Source organism: Palaemon carinicauda, chromosome 31 (assembly GCF_036898095.1).
Source record: "Palaemon carinicauda isolate YSFRI2023 chromosome 31, ASM3689809v2, whole genome shotgun sequence".
In the NCBI taxonomy this organism is placed as follows: Eukaryota; Metazoa; Arthropoda; class Malacostraca; order Decapoda; family Palaemonidae; genus Palaemon; species Palaemon carinicauda.
In genome coordinates, this window is record NC_090755.1 from 79,983,740 (window position 1) to 79,999,387 (window position 15,648).

Here is a 15,648-nt window from a genome sequence, read left to right on the forward strand (position 1 = left end):
ATCCCTGCCTCCCTGCCCCCACTAATTAAGGATTTAAAGTGGCTGTTCAAAATGTTCCGACTTTGAGACTAAAATGGCCACCACCCTGTAAGATTTTGCTTGCCAAGTGCTCTTATTAACATATACTGCCATATAAGCACACTACTCCACTAAAACTTGTCTATTACATTAAAAGAAAATAGGACATTTTATATTCTTATAATAAGCATCAACATATAGCTAGCTTTGAGAAGGATGCTATACGAGCCTCGGGTGAGTATAGAAATAATTTACTTCAATTTCAAAATTCCGTCTAGTGCCTTCTGGGGAATGGAACAACATCCTATGCAATGTATAATTAAACTTTTATATCAATCAAACGTTTGCTAATACTGTAGTCCATAACCTTCAAACCAAGGCTATTATAGCCAAACCCACTGTAAGGTAATGCATTTAGATTGCAGCTGCACATACTATTTCCCATCCATATAAAGAAATCTTATTTAACTATAGTTTCTTTGTAATATTTCTAAACTATAAACCTTCGCACAGGATGTAGGCAGAACAGGTAGTCTTTGTAAATGTCTTTCAGATCTGGGTCACTCCACTGCCCTGTATCATCTCATTTTCACATCAAATACTTTGCTCCCTAATCCCACCTCTTCCCTTCTTTTTTGTTGCTCATTTCATTAAATTTGAAAAATGACGGATATAAAGCCAACCTACTTAACTTACAAATCAAATACTGTATCAACTAACTGACAGTCCAACCGCATAACTTCTACCCATACACCTATCAACGTGATCATTCAAGTGCTAATATTAGAATGTCTATATTTTCCTTCTAAGTTTTCATCTAACAATAGTTGCATTCTAAAACTAATGGTTGCAACTTTAGCAGACTTTTAAAAGATATACAGTACTAAGCCACTTTTACTTAGTGATGTTTACCAAGGCAGTTCTTTTGTTTTGAATATATGAGTGTTATTTCATATCCTGTTGTTTTTCCATATGCCAAGTAGGGTTCTTTGTTGAATTGTTTAAGTTATCTTTCAAGTCCATTTCTAGAATTGTCCTTAGTATATTTAAATGGCATTTCCTACTACCATCATATACTGTATTAACATTCCAGAAGAGAAAGCTGATAAGAATTCTCATCCCTTTGGTGTCAAATATAACAGGATTGATTAGAAAAGTCATATTGCTATTACATGTACTTTGTTTGTCACAGACAAGTATGATGCAAAAACTATCATTAAAACCAATCATGCTTAATACCGTGAAAACTCTATTATTAACAAATTACATGTTTATTACAAGTTCTTCCCAATAATAATTGATAAGTTTTCTTGAGTTAAACAATGAAAAGGAAATATACCATGTAAAATAAGCATTGCTCATTTTAAATAGCTACAATAGATACCCACATATCCTAAAATAACTATATTCTTAAAACAATTAATGTTATCATGACTAATAATTTCATGTTTAGTAAGTGCTAATTTATTCACATCTTATTCAAGCCAGTTTACTGACTCAGTCAATGAAAAAGGAGCAGTACACTTAATTTTCATAACCAACTAATACACTAAGTCCATCTTAAAAATCAAAAGAGATTTTTCAAAGTGTCTACATTAATATTAAGCTTGAAATTTATCAGAGTATTAAAAAAGATATTGCAAAATTTCCTAAGAGAACAACCCCATAAATCTTCCTGACAAGCTGCCTTAAGAAAAATTATAGAAAACTATAATTATGATGGAAAAAAACACTAACTCCCAAAAGCTTTGCAAAACAAAGTAAATATTTTAAAGAGAAAATGCTTGAAAATACCATGTACCAAAATACACTATTCTGACAAAATCTGACTGTTTAGTTAACATAAAATATCAGGAAACTACCCTCCCTTCTCTTACCTGTAATATGACAAGAGCATTCTCAGTAGAAAGTTGGTCAGATGGCAATCCCTCAGACTTCCATTGCAGTTGCTCTCTTTCACTACTCAAAAATCTGCAATGAAATATGTTACAGTACCTCTGAGACCTTGAGCATAAAGTATAAAAAATACATCAAATTTGGAAAATAGTCTTCACTTTCCCTAGACTTACAAATCTGAAATATTTTATATGGATTTATCTTTAGCTACAGATGGTAGGCTACAGTACAAGTTCTTGAAGGTTAGTAACAAGGTAATTAATTAGTGGTGGTGTGCAGGTGCACCTTTACTATGTGTCAAATGTTTCATTCCAATCACTGAAAGAGAGAGAGAGAGAGAGAGAGAGAGAGAGAGAGAGAGAGAGAGAGAGAGAGAGAGAGAGAGAGAGAGAGAGAGAGAGAGAGATTGCTATGAGTAATCTTTGTCATTTTACATATAAACACATTCAGCATACAAGCAAAAGATTATACAGCACTATAGCATTTACCTTCTGAGATCAAAGTCTGTTACTCCAAGCATTTTACTCCAGTGGCCAAGAGTGGACTTTCTTATGTTTTCAGGAGCTTCACTCAAGTAAGTGATAAATGCTGCGGCTAAAATACTTTCGTTTGGAAGGCCAGTAATGCTGGAAGATAGTTCTTCAACCTAGAAGATGATAAACGGTGAATATACACAAATTCCAGGTTCTGTTGTAGTATACAAAAATAGCTTCTAAAGCTAAAATACTTTTGTTTCATGACACACCAATTGCTATTGCAACAATGGATTTATAGACAAAATTATTTGCAATTATATCATCACACAGCAATTGGTTTTGTATAGCCCATTTGTGCATTAAGACAAATCCAAGTCACTCCTATTCTAGTAGAATAAAGACCAAGAAGGTACAGAGTAGAATACAAACTTCTTTTTCAGTTGAGCATCTGGATGTTGTACTAATGCCAATTTTACGCTATAGTAAAGACATAGATACATAAAATATATAATAAAAAAGGACTTCCACTAATTGATAAAAATGATGCAACAACAGGTAACTTTAGTACACTTTCACAGCAAAAAAATTGAACCTATCAACGTATTACTGCTACATCATATTTGTAAGTTACAAAATTTCTCTTAGTGTACTGCTAGGTGAAATCAATAATTTAAAAGTGACTAATCCCAGTATAGAAGTAAAAGACCCAGTACACATCGGCTATCCTACATATTCTTACCTGCTGACTCCAGCGTTGATATTCACCCTCAAGTTGGGTGACAAGTTTTTCAGCAGCAGTGATAGTTTCCTGGGCCTTGTTGAGATGAAACTCAACTTCAGCTGCTTCTTTTGTTGACTTGTTTAGCTTCTCTCTTAGTCCTGCTACTTGCTTATCCACATCATCAAGATCAGCAGACAACTCTCCAATCTTGGCTTCAGCTTTCGTCAAATTTCTTGAGGCAAAATTATGTATATAGAATATTATTTTTCTATTCAAACTTTAATCCAAATATAAAAAGCAGACTAAAGAAACTATGTAAGAATAAAATATTAAACTCATTTCATATTTCATAAATGTTAATCATCATTGTGATCATTGATGTTTTTCTACCTGCTTTTCTCGTTACATGAAACAAGTTCTCTACCTATTTCATATTCTTTTAGGAGTCTTCCTACCATTCTTTTTACTACTTTTCTATCACATCTCTCAGTAACTTCCTCAAGAATTATATAGTCTCCTACAGTGCTATGACCTCACATCTTAATAATCATCACAAACACACTGTTAACATGTCTATTCATGGACTGCATACAGATCTCACACATGCCAATCCACTTGTAAAATAAATAGAAGATCAAGTGACTCGGGTAAGTTGTGCTTCTGCCAATGGTCCATTAGATCTCCGAGAAAAAAAAACGAATCATTCATTCTCTCTCTGAAAACTGATTACCAGGCCATAAAAATTCTCAGTCTTGAAACTGTTCAGGATAACCATGAATTATTCCAAAGGACCTCTTTATCATGATGATTAATATAAATTACAGTACACTCAAGAGCTTTAAAGTAGACTTCAGTTTCTTTTTGCGTATGGCGACAGTGAGTGCTTCCTTGGCTATTTTCAACTGCCAACACTGAGCTTCCAAGATTATCAGTTATTGTGATGATGTAAATGGTGTATATCAATTGATTATTAAACTTGCAGCAAATGTTTTTATATTAAAAAGGCTGACAAGAGTCTCTCTTCATAGGTTATATATGGCTGGTTTATTCTAACATTGTTACTAACCTCAAGATATTTCATATTCATTATTCTTTACTTCTCATATAGTTTATTAATTTCCTAATTTCCTTTCTTCACAGAGATATATTTCCCTGTTGGAGCCCTTGGACTTATAGCATCCTGTTTTTTTTAATTAAGGTAGTATTTTACCTAGTATTGAAAATAATAAGAAATTGTATTTAAGTAGCAAGACTTTTTAGGTAATTCCTATTGAAATTTCATGAAGAAACTAACAGTTTCTTATGATATATTTTCATTCATTGAGTGCTATACATTTTTTACATTTATTTGTGAAGTATAAAGTACATTGATAAACGCATTCACCTTGCACTCGCACAGCGGTAGATGGATACCAGTCCTGGATCATAAGTTTAAGCTGTTTACTGGGGAGATTACTTTTGCATTTGAATTAGTCACAAATGCATAAAGGAGATGAGTCTTTAATTCTTTTGACTGAAATTCTGGTCAACAAAATTGACATACGTATCCATTCATGTATGTTGAAATATTGAGTGGAGGACAAACCCTGGTTCAATGATGATTGGAGAAGACATTTGAAAAAAACTGGAGGCTTATCATCTTTAGAAATATCACATTTGACTTGGAATAAATATACTTAGCTAAGAGATGTTGCTCAGAGAGTTTAAGTTTTAACTGGAAAGGTATGCTATTGGACCATACAAAAACCTTTCAGGTACAACCTAGGAGCATAAATGGTGAGCTACCCTGCACTCTTTCATGAAGACTTAACACTTAACAGGTCCTCCTTTATCTAATCCAGAAGGCTCTGTCACTCACTGTCCAAAGAAAAAGGAGCACTTTGGGCAGATGAGTTTGTCAGTATGCAGAAACCTCCTCATTCCTGTTCTCTTGAGGCTATTAAGTAGTTTAGCTTTTTAGTCCCATGAAATTAAAACATTCTTACTGGACTGATGCTTATGGAGGTGTAGACCCAAATTATATTTTGCCTTTGTTTTTTAAAAAGATGGCATATTTCTTAGTTCTTAAGTTCTGTTATTTTTTGGAAGTTAGCAAGAAGAGGTTCTTGTTGCACTCATAGAATTGATAATGTTATCCCATTGGATAAGTCTGTTTTTGGAGCTCTAGCTCTGCTGATTACCATCCAATTTCCGTAACTCCTATATCATCTAATTTTTTAAAGTCTTTGCAAAACATCTAAATAGGTAAGCTAAAGGTAATTCTTTGTTTCCTAATTTGCAATTTGGATTTTGCAAAGGCCTTGTAGCAAATGATGTATAGAAAGCCCTTAATTGTGATCAGGAAGTTCACATAAATGGCCTTGATTCTAGTGCTGTCTTTGACATTGATAGTCATGAAACCCTTGTTTTCAAATTTAAAATAGATGTGAGTAAGTGGATCTTTTCTTAACATCATTATTGCTTTTTAAGTAATAGATTGCACAATACTTGTTGATGGGTACTAAATAGTGATTAAAGATATGTAATATCTGATGATCCTCTTGGCTCATTATTTTTCATAATATGTATACATATGAGGTTTGGCCTAAAAAACAAGCTTGTTGCATATACAGATAATGCTATCCTGTTTACATCAATTCCATCTCCTGACAGTAAACCTATGGTTGCTCAATCCCTTAATAGAAATCTAGCTAAAATTTGTACAAGGTACAAATTATGGGAAATGAAGTTGAACCCTAACAAAACTCAAAGTATGATTATAAGTAGGTTGAGAAAAGTGCTCCTGAACATCCAGATCTTTTCATTGACCACTTCTTTAAAATTTTAGGTATGATTCTTGATTGCAATTTTACTAAGCAGTTATTCCTGGATAAATGAGTTTAAAGTCTTTTATCCAAATGTATCAACTTTTATGATATGCTTTAAAAGTATCGAATCCTGTTAGAACCAAATCTTGTGACTCACCTCTCTAATTTATTTTGCTCCTCTTCCAGGGGTTTCACCTTCTGAAGAACGTACGAGAAACGTACATTAGCTTTTACCCAGGCTGCTAGAGGAGCTGCTGCTGCAGAAGCCCTTTTAGCAACTGCAGGTTCAAATGACTGAGCCCGCTCTGTCAAAAGTCTCTCCACATTCTTCCTGCCCTCTGGGGAGACATTTCTGGGATCATAATTCCTGTAAAAAAATACCCTCGTTCAAAGAAGAGTACCCAATGAATTGTGGAACCATAAGGTTTAATTTTTAGTCGAGAGAAAATAATATTGATTTGACCCCCAAAAATTATAAATTATAACGAGTAAAATGAATATATAGAGGTATATAAATCTGAAAACAAAATGAAAGGAGCGAATATCTGGCATTTATTCATAATCGTTTTGAGGATATTACATAATTGAATGTCAGAAGAACAAATTACAAGGCTATCCATGTATACTATGAATAGATTCAACTGATTCATTGGTACATGCTCTGGATTACTAAATACTATCCTCTCTGTATTGGTGAAGAGTGAAGTATTAAGAATTTTACTGACCATAAACTATGTTAATTATAAATAATGGATAAGTAATAAAATTAAAGAGTTTTGTTTTGAAAAAAAATGGAATATGTATATAAACATTTATCGACGACAGTTCCACTATTAAAATATTACTATTGACTTATAACTTACCTTATTTCTTCCTTTACTCCCCTCTTTGCTAAGAATGTTTTCATAGAGTTCCATGATGTATCTTGCATGCCCATAAGTCTCAAAACTCCCTCAAGGATATCGCGAATGACCTCAGGTGGAGCACGAAGAGACCTGGATATACAGAAACAAGCAATAAAAGCAGGGATTACCAGTAGCATATCCATATAGTGGGGACACTTACTAATCAATTTTATAATAAAAAAAAAAAGTTAGGAACAAAGTTTTTCCTCGGTTCTAAAATCCAAGTAATTACTCACCTGATTTCTGACAAGGCATCATTCTTTATGTTGCCAACAGCCTCTTTAGCTTGCTGAACTAAAGGCTCAATCTCTGCCAACTCAGCATCAATGTTCTTTTTCCTGTGACAAAATAAAAACAAGTGTCTCAATTATCTCAGTAACTAGGATTACCATCATTTTACAAACTTGTCTTAAAGTTCCCTAAATGCTTTTGAAAGAATAAATGAAAAGACTTTAATTTGCTGAGAAAATAAATAAAAGTTTTACAGAATTAGAAAATAATTATATAGCTTATAATTAATCTTCATTTTAATCTCCTACATTTCCACCTTTAGATGTAATGTGCCTTACTTTGTTAAAGACCAAATACTTTTCTCTCATCTATAACTCTCATAATAAAAAATCTAAAAAGTAATTTTTATTTTTCTCAGCTATACAAACCTGAGTCCTTTAAAATAGGGAACATATTGAATTTGTTAACAAGGTAACTAAAAACAGGTGGTGAATGCAGGCAAGAAGCCCCTACCTTCCACCTATCAGAAGCACATCACTTTTGCCTTCTGGCTCAGGACTGAGAGGGGTGGTTGAGGTTAAGGGACTCAGTTTGTTAAGCAATGAAAAATACAAATTACTGAACTTTTAAATTTTGTCATCTGGTTCGACTTGTATAATAGACTATCACCATTTAAAATAGGGAAACTCAGTGATTTGTAGGTTGGAAGTCCCCTTTGGAGATGAGCTGGTTGGTTCTTTTTCTTCCATTGAAGTGTTATCTACCTCGTCTTGTACTAGAGTAAAGATGATTCCAGTAACCACCTATCTATCTATCATAGAGATAAGTAAACTGAGAGGACCTGGCCTGTCTAAGAACACTAGTACATGGTCAATTACAAGATTCCTTCTCCTGAAGGAGATATCAGCCCGAAATAACATACCTTGTGTATGATGATCAATGGGTTGGCATAAATTCCATCATCCTCTCTCTTGTTAGGGAGGATGGAGGCTACCCTTCATTAGATTCTACAGAATGGAGATTAGAAGTGTTGCATAAAAGCATCAATTCAGATCCAGGGAGTACGTTTAGATCACTTCATCCCCAAGAGAGTGGAAAGAAAGATGAAGGAAAGAGCCAATCATTCTACCTTTTATTCCAGACTACAAGATGTTTCCTGTCCCGTGTAGGAGTTGGGTTGGCTTCACAACTACTTCAGCAGCCACAACAAGAACAAGCTCAAAGGTGTTAAGTTACTTGTGGGCACACACGTAAGTAAAAGGCCGTAAAAGTGATCTGGCATTTCAAAATGCCAGCCATCAACACCTAGCCAACTGAAAGGTTTATCCTGAAAGCTATGGTGGAGACTATACCCCTGGCTTTGTGAGCTTTGGTTCTAACTGGTACTTCGATCCTCTCAGGGGCCAAGGCGTACACTACAGATCATCTCACGACAGAGCCCTTAGGGGACACAAAAGCCTCTACTCTGGATCAACAACCGACACTTTAAATTGAGAGGGGAGGCGATGAAGAAGGTCCCGAGCAGTAGGTCGTACCTCAATGGGCTCTGGATTTTGTCATTACAGTTTGGCACAAAATTAAAGGAGACCTCCTTCCACCTATCATCGTGAGTGACTAAATAAGAGAGATTGTACAACTCGCCTATTCTCTTCACCAATGCTAAGGCTAGCAAAAAGACAGTCTTGAGAGTAAGATCTCGGTCTGATAACCCTCTCAAAAACTTGCATAGGGTACATGTAAGAGCCTAAAGAACGAGGGTCACCATTTAAAATAGGGAAACTCAGAGACTTGTAGGTTAGAAGTCCCCTTTGGAGATGAGTTGGTTGGTTCTTTTTCTTCCATTGAAGTGTTATCTACCTCGTCTTGTACTAGAGTAAAGATGATTCCAGTAACCACCTATCTATCTATCATAGAGATAAGTAGACTGATAGGACATGGCCTGTCTAAGAACATTAGTACATGGTCAATTACAAGATTCCTTCTCCTGAAGGAGATATCAGCCCAAAATAACATACCTTGTGTATGATGATCAATGGGTTGGCATAAATTCCACCATCCTCTCTCTTGCTAGGGAGGATGGAGGCTACCCTTCTTTAGATTCTACAGAATGGAGATTAGAAGTGTAGCATAAAAGCATCAATTCAGATCCAGGGAGTACGTTTAGGTCACTTCATCCCCAAGAGAGTGGAAAGAAAGATGAAGGAAAGAGCCAATCATTCTACCTTTTATTCCAGACCACAAGATGTTTCCTGTCCCGTGTAGGAGTTGGGTTGGCTTCACAACTACTTCAGCAGCCACAACAAGAACAAGCTCAAAGGTGTTAAGTTACTTGTGGGCACACGTAAGTAAAAGGCCGTAAAAGTGATCTGGCATTTCAAAATGCCAGCCATCAACACCTAGCCAACTGAAAGGTTTATCCTGAATGCTATGGTGGAGACTATACCCCTGGCTTTGTGAGCTTTGGTTCTAACTGGTACTTCGATCCTCTCAGGGGCCAAGGCGTACACTACAGATCATCTCGGGACAGAGCCCTTAGGGGACACAAAAGCCTCTACTCTGGATCAACAATCGACACTTTAAATTGAGAGGGGAGGCGATGAAGAAGGTCCCGAGCAGTAGGTCGTACTTCAACGGGTTCTGGATTTTGTCATTACAGTTTGGCACAAAATTAAAGGAGACCTCCTTCCACCTATCATCGTGAGTGATTAATTAAGAGAGATTGTACAACTCGCCTATTCTCTCCACCAATGCTAAGGCTAGCAAAAAGACAGTCTTGAGAGTAAGATCTTGGTCTGATAACCCTCTCAAAAACTTGCATAGGGTACATGTAAGAGCATGAAGAACGAGGGTCATGCCCCACTCAGAGGAAAGGCGTACATGTCAAGGTGGTGCCATGTGTGTTGGAAGGTGACTTTGAACACAACCCATGGCTTTGGAACAGAGTAGAAGAACACGGGGAGCTTCTTGTTTAGCCACGTAGTGAACATGTCGACCCTCGGAGAACCTCACAGGGCAAGAAGCCTCTCTGCTATGCAAAGGATGTAGGGACCACTCTGACCCTTTAACCTGCCCCTGGCAAATGAATGTGTTTAATAGTTCATTCCTCTTGCCCAGAAGTTACTTGGCTGACAAATCTATGGTGTGGAATGTTGCCCAGACGTACATCTGCTTCATCAGCTCATAGAGAAGGCACGAGACCAAACCCACTTGCTTGTTGATGTAAGCATTACGGTGGAGTTGTCGGTCATCAACACTGATGAGCATATGTACATCTATAGTTAGTTGACTCATAAACCAATTGCAAAGTCAATCGTTTCCCCATCAATAACAAATTTCTTGCTTCACATCCATTACAACAGCACTCAACAGCCAGCATTAACTTCCTAGAAGAAAAAGAAAAAGAAAATGAAAAGGTCGATTTAGGCCACAACAGTGCATCTGTACTCAATTGTGGTCGAAAACAAAGTGGGGGCTCTTCCGACAGGTGGAGGGGTGGAACTTCTCCATTGTTCGTATCATTTGTTGGTATTTGTTTACAAGATCACGCTCTCCATCTACTCCAAAATTATGCATTCCTGCAGCTCTCCTCTTTTTGTACAATAATTATTAGGTTCTTTAAATGCCGGGAAAGCAAAAATATAGCAAGATATGTTGCAGGGGGGAGGGGGAGGGATGGGTAGGGGAGGTACTAAGAGACCTGGAACCGACATCGTCAACATAGTCTATCAAAGAGAAGTTCGAGATGCTAAATTAAAAATGGATCAATTACTCAAAAGTGTCACTATTTGCGAATTGTATATTTCATTTGGTAATACTCGACAATAAATATTATTTTTTTTTAAAGAAACTTTCTACGTGAATGACTATTTTTGCAGCGTGTGACTTTTTATTGGCGGGAAATTGGCAGACATCCTTAGGCAGTGGTCAATAGATGGTGTCAGTATAGCAAAATGTTGTCTGGGAAAACTAGTCATTCTCAAAAAATTTCTTTAAAAAAACACATATGATTTATATCAAATATTTACCAAATATAAAATATACATTTAAAAAATAGTGGCACTTTTGAGTAATTACTCTATTTTTAATTTGGTATATATCATGAATATACAGTGAACCCTCGTTTATCGCGGTAGATAGGTTCCAGTCGCGGCCGCGATAGGTGAAAATCCGCGAAGTAGTGACACCATATTTACCTATTTATTCAACATGTATATTCAGACTTTTAAAACCTTCCCTTGTACTTAGTACTGTTAACAAACTACCCTTTAATGTACAGAACACTTAATGCATATACTACAGTACCCTAAACTAAAACAGGCACAAATATTAAAGGTGATTTTATATCATGCATTTCCTAAACATGCTAAAAAGCACGATAAAAAATGGCAACCAATGTTTTGTTTACATTTATCTCTGATCATAATGTAGAAACAAACTGGAGGTAGAGCTTTGCTTATTACCCAGACATATTTCCCATACTTTTCCCTTAGAACTACATCACATCTTCCTACTTTCGATATATAGATATATATATATATATATATATATATATATATATATATATATATATATATATATATATATATATATATATATATATATATATATATATATATATATATATATATATATATATATATATATATGTATGTGTGTGTGTGTATATATATATATATATATATATATATATATATATATATATATATATATATATATATATATATATATATATATATATATATATATATATATATATTTAATGTATACACATATACATACCTACATATATACATAAATACATGCATACATATATATATATATATATATATATATATATATATATATATATATATATATATATATATTACTGTATATATATGGGTTATGGAAAAAATCCGCGAAGTGGTGAATCCGCGATGGTCGAACCGCGAAGTAGCGAGGGTTCACTGTATACCAAATGTACGCTGACGTCACAAACTTCTCTTTAGTTGACTATGTTGATGATGTCGGTTCCTGATCGCCTAGTACCTCCTCCATGAACACATCCCCTCCCGCAACATATCTTGCTATTTTTTGCTTTCCCAGCATTTAAAGAACCTCCTAATTACTGTACAAGAAGAGGAGAGCTGAAGGACCGCATAATTTTGGAGTAAATGGAGAGTGTGCTCTTGTAAACAAAACCTCATCTGTTGTTATCTATCTAGTCAACAAATTCAACAGCAGTTTCAGCTCTGCTGGAAACATATTCCCTATTTTAAAGGACAGAAGGTTTGTATCATGTATACTCATAGGAACTAATCATGTTCTCTTCAGGTCAAACTGCAAACCAACATTTAAATTTTTACTGTCAACGGGTGGCTATTAATGCAAACTATTCTTCAAAAGAATAGAAATTATTCTTAGCCAAAAAACGAAAAATGAAGTAAATACTCACTTCACAAATATAAACTACTGCACATTCTTCCCTACCTCTCAGCAATCTTTTCATTCTCCAACAATGTCTGATCCTTTAGGGACTCCATCTGAACTTTCTGTGCATTAGCATTCTTCATCGTATCTGTGATAAGTTGAAGGGCACGATTTGCTTCCTCTTGCTTTTCACCTAATATCTTTTCCTGGCCAGCAGCTTCAGCCTTCAATTTGCTAACTACCTTTCGTGCATCTTTTAACTTGGAAACACCTGCCTGTTAATCATGAATGAAGAGGTGGATTATATTGAAATATTATAAAGCCCCCTGAAATAATAAAAATGTAACTTACAAAACCTAAGTTCTAATCAGAATTAAAATAAGTAGATTGACGTATAATTCAAGTTGACACCAAATACAGCATTTCTTTATGAACAAAAATGGTTTCAGAATTTGGGCTAAATAGCCTAGTGCAGAGGCCTATAAGGTTAATACCTGACCTATAAGGTTAATACCTGACCTAAGTGTAACTGAGAAAACTTAGTTCTAGCATGAAGTAAAATTCAGAAGAGGTTGGATAGGGATATGAATGAAAGGATGGAAGAACAAAGGTAAAGCATAACTCAAATTCATTGCCATCAATTGGCTCAAACACAAGCCTTTTATTTAAATGAGAAAAGAAGTAGATGTAATGTTGATCCCACACATATATCAATACCTCCCAGCGCTAAACTCCTTAACGTTTAGAAGGACTGCAACTCTGTTAGGCTTTTTATTTTTCCAACAATTTACAGGATGTGTCTATCTAACTCCTGATTTCTCGTGAAGTCCATACAATAATTCACAGGGAAAAACTTAACCCTTTTACCCCCAGGCTATTTGGAAATTTCCAACCCTTAACCCCCAAGGGGTTATTTTTTTCCCAGCACATTTTGCAGTATTTTTTTTTAAATAGCTCTAACAGCCTTAATTTTTGTCATAGAGAGGTCAGGTTGGTCTCATTCTCTTGGAAAATGCCTGAATTTTCTCAAAACATTATCAAAAATATGAAAAAAAAAATTTTTATAGCATTTTTTTGCAAGGACGTACCGGTACGTCCATGGGGGTAAAGGGATGGCTTTTGTGAAACGTACCGGGTAAAAGGGTTAATTTCTACCATAAGCACTGCCGAGTATACTGGATGTATTCCTAGCAAGTTGGAAGTGTTCTTGAAGTCTCTGTGTTTCATTGAGGCTACAATGTAGTCATTGCAAGATAATTCTTTGAATTACAGCATGAGATTCAAAATGGATGAGGTAAAATGGTTCTAGCTTATGGTTAACAAGGGGAGATCATTTTCTTGTACTGCTCACTGTATTTTTTTGGGCTATAATGTCAGCTTTGGTCTCATTTCAAAGCTGCATCCTTTTGTAATATGTATAAAAATAAAAAGAACAACATAGTCACAACTCAAAATTTATACAATGCAGTTAGTTAAATACAAAAATATGTATACTGTATTTAAATAAATCATACTATAATGAATAATAAGTATTTTTCCATACAATGAAACAGATTTCTTTCAAATGCAACATCACTATTTTTGCTACTTGTGTTTGTTAATGCATATCAATATTTAAGATAAATTTTCGGAAAAATAAGAAAACACAAGAAAAACTTTCTACAACTATATAAACTTATTTCCTGAAGATTTCTTATGAGTTGCCAATATTTACTTGGGCATCATACAAATACTAGGTTAAAATAGTTTAATATCTTTATTCATTTCCTATGGATAACATCACTTGTCTTTAGTATCACTTTTAAAACATTTCTCTCTCCATTTTTAAGAGAAGATTTGGCATCCCTTTGCATTTTAGTTTCATAAAGCATCTACTATGTACTGTACACTTGTATTCACCCTTTTACCCCCAGGCTATTTGGAAATTTCCAACCCTTAACCCCCAGGGGTTATTTTTTTTTTCAAGCACAGTTTGCCATGTATATTTTTTAAATTGCTCTAACCGCCTTAATTTTTGTCATAGAGAGGTCAGGTTGGTCTCATTCTCTTGGAAAAAGCATGAAGTTCTTCAAAAAATTATCAAAAATATGCAAAAAAAATTTAAATAGCAGTTTTTTGCAAGGACGTACCGGTACATCCATGGGAGTAAAGGGATGAGTTTTGTGAAACGTACCAGTACATCCTTTGGGGGTAAAAGGGTTAAGAATTTATTTTGCTATAATTTCTGGCAAATGAGAAGGTTTTATTAGAAGAGAAAATTGTGGTCAACTTCTATAGTCATCTATTTTCTTTCATTTGATTTCCAAATTCAGAATCCCCTCAAGCAATTTTAGTAAATAAAGCTAAATTTGATTATGACATCTCATAAGACTGTACAGTGTACTGCATAACTTATGAATTTATCGAACTTCCACTTCCCTAACCAACATGGATTTCTAGCAATCAAATTTTCTACAAAAACTCACTAGCATATCCATGAAGATATTCCAAGGAATTTTCCTCATGGCAAAAGCAGTAAGCAATAGTTCTATGACTTGTAACTTGCTAACATCTTACTATTTTGCTTACGTCTTTTTTTTCTAATTTGCAGTGTGATTATTATTCTTATTATTGCTAGAAAGGCTACAACCCTAGTTGGAAAAGCAAAATGCTACAAGTCCAAAGGCTCCTACAGGGAAAGCAGTTCAGCATGGAAAAATAAAGAAGTAAGGAATAAACCATATATGAGAAATAATAATTTCAATAATAATAATTATAAATATGTTAAGATCAGTAACAACAATAAAATAGATCAGTCATATTAAAACTATGAAATGAGACATGTCAACCTGTTCAACAGAAAAGGCTTTGCAACAAGTTTGAACTTCTGAGGTTCCACCGATTCAACTGCCAGATTAGGAAGATCATTTCCAAATCTGGTTACAGCAGGAATAAAACTTCTAGAATATTGTATATTATTGAACCTATGACCAGAAAGAGGTAATCACTTTTAATTTAGCAAGAGTCCCCAGCTCCTAAAAGGTCAAAATCTTGACAGAAACAATTACTGGTCAAATAATTTCAAACGCTCTCTAAGCTTTATTTCAGTAATACGTACTTATCAATTTTTAGTAACATTTTCCTTATTTTACTCCTTAATTGCCATCACATTTGGTTTACAAACATTAGAACAATTACTGCTGCCT

At 34.8% G+C, this 15,648-nt stretch overlaps 1 protein-coding gene across 1 annotated transcript in view; it reads right to left on the reverse strand.

Annotated features, from left to right (window-relative positions):
* btv (beethoven) overlaps positions 1-15,648 on the reverse strand; it is a 231,462-nt gene that overhangs the window by 99,668 nt on the left and 116,146 nt on the right. Inside the window, exons 45-51 of the mRNA XM_068355462.1 lie at positions 12,524-12,738; positions 7,060-7,161; positions 6,782-6,913; positions 6,076-6,285; positions 3,130-3,343; positions 2,403-2,560; positions 1,896-1,989 (exon numbers count right to left, since the gene is read on the reverse strand). Of these exons, the coding sequence (XP_068211563.1) occupies positions 1,896-1,989; positions 2,403-2,560; positions 3,130-3,343; positions 6,076-6,285; positions 6,782-6,913; positions 7,060-7,161; positions 12,524-12,738 (1,125 nt within the window). The remainder of the gene's footprint in view (positions 1-1,895; positions 1,990-2,402; positions 2,561-3,129; positions 3,344-6,075; positions 6,286-6,781; positions 6,914-7,059; positions 7,162-12,523; positions 12,739-15,648) is intronic.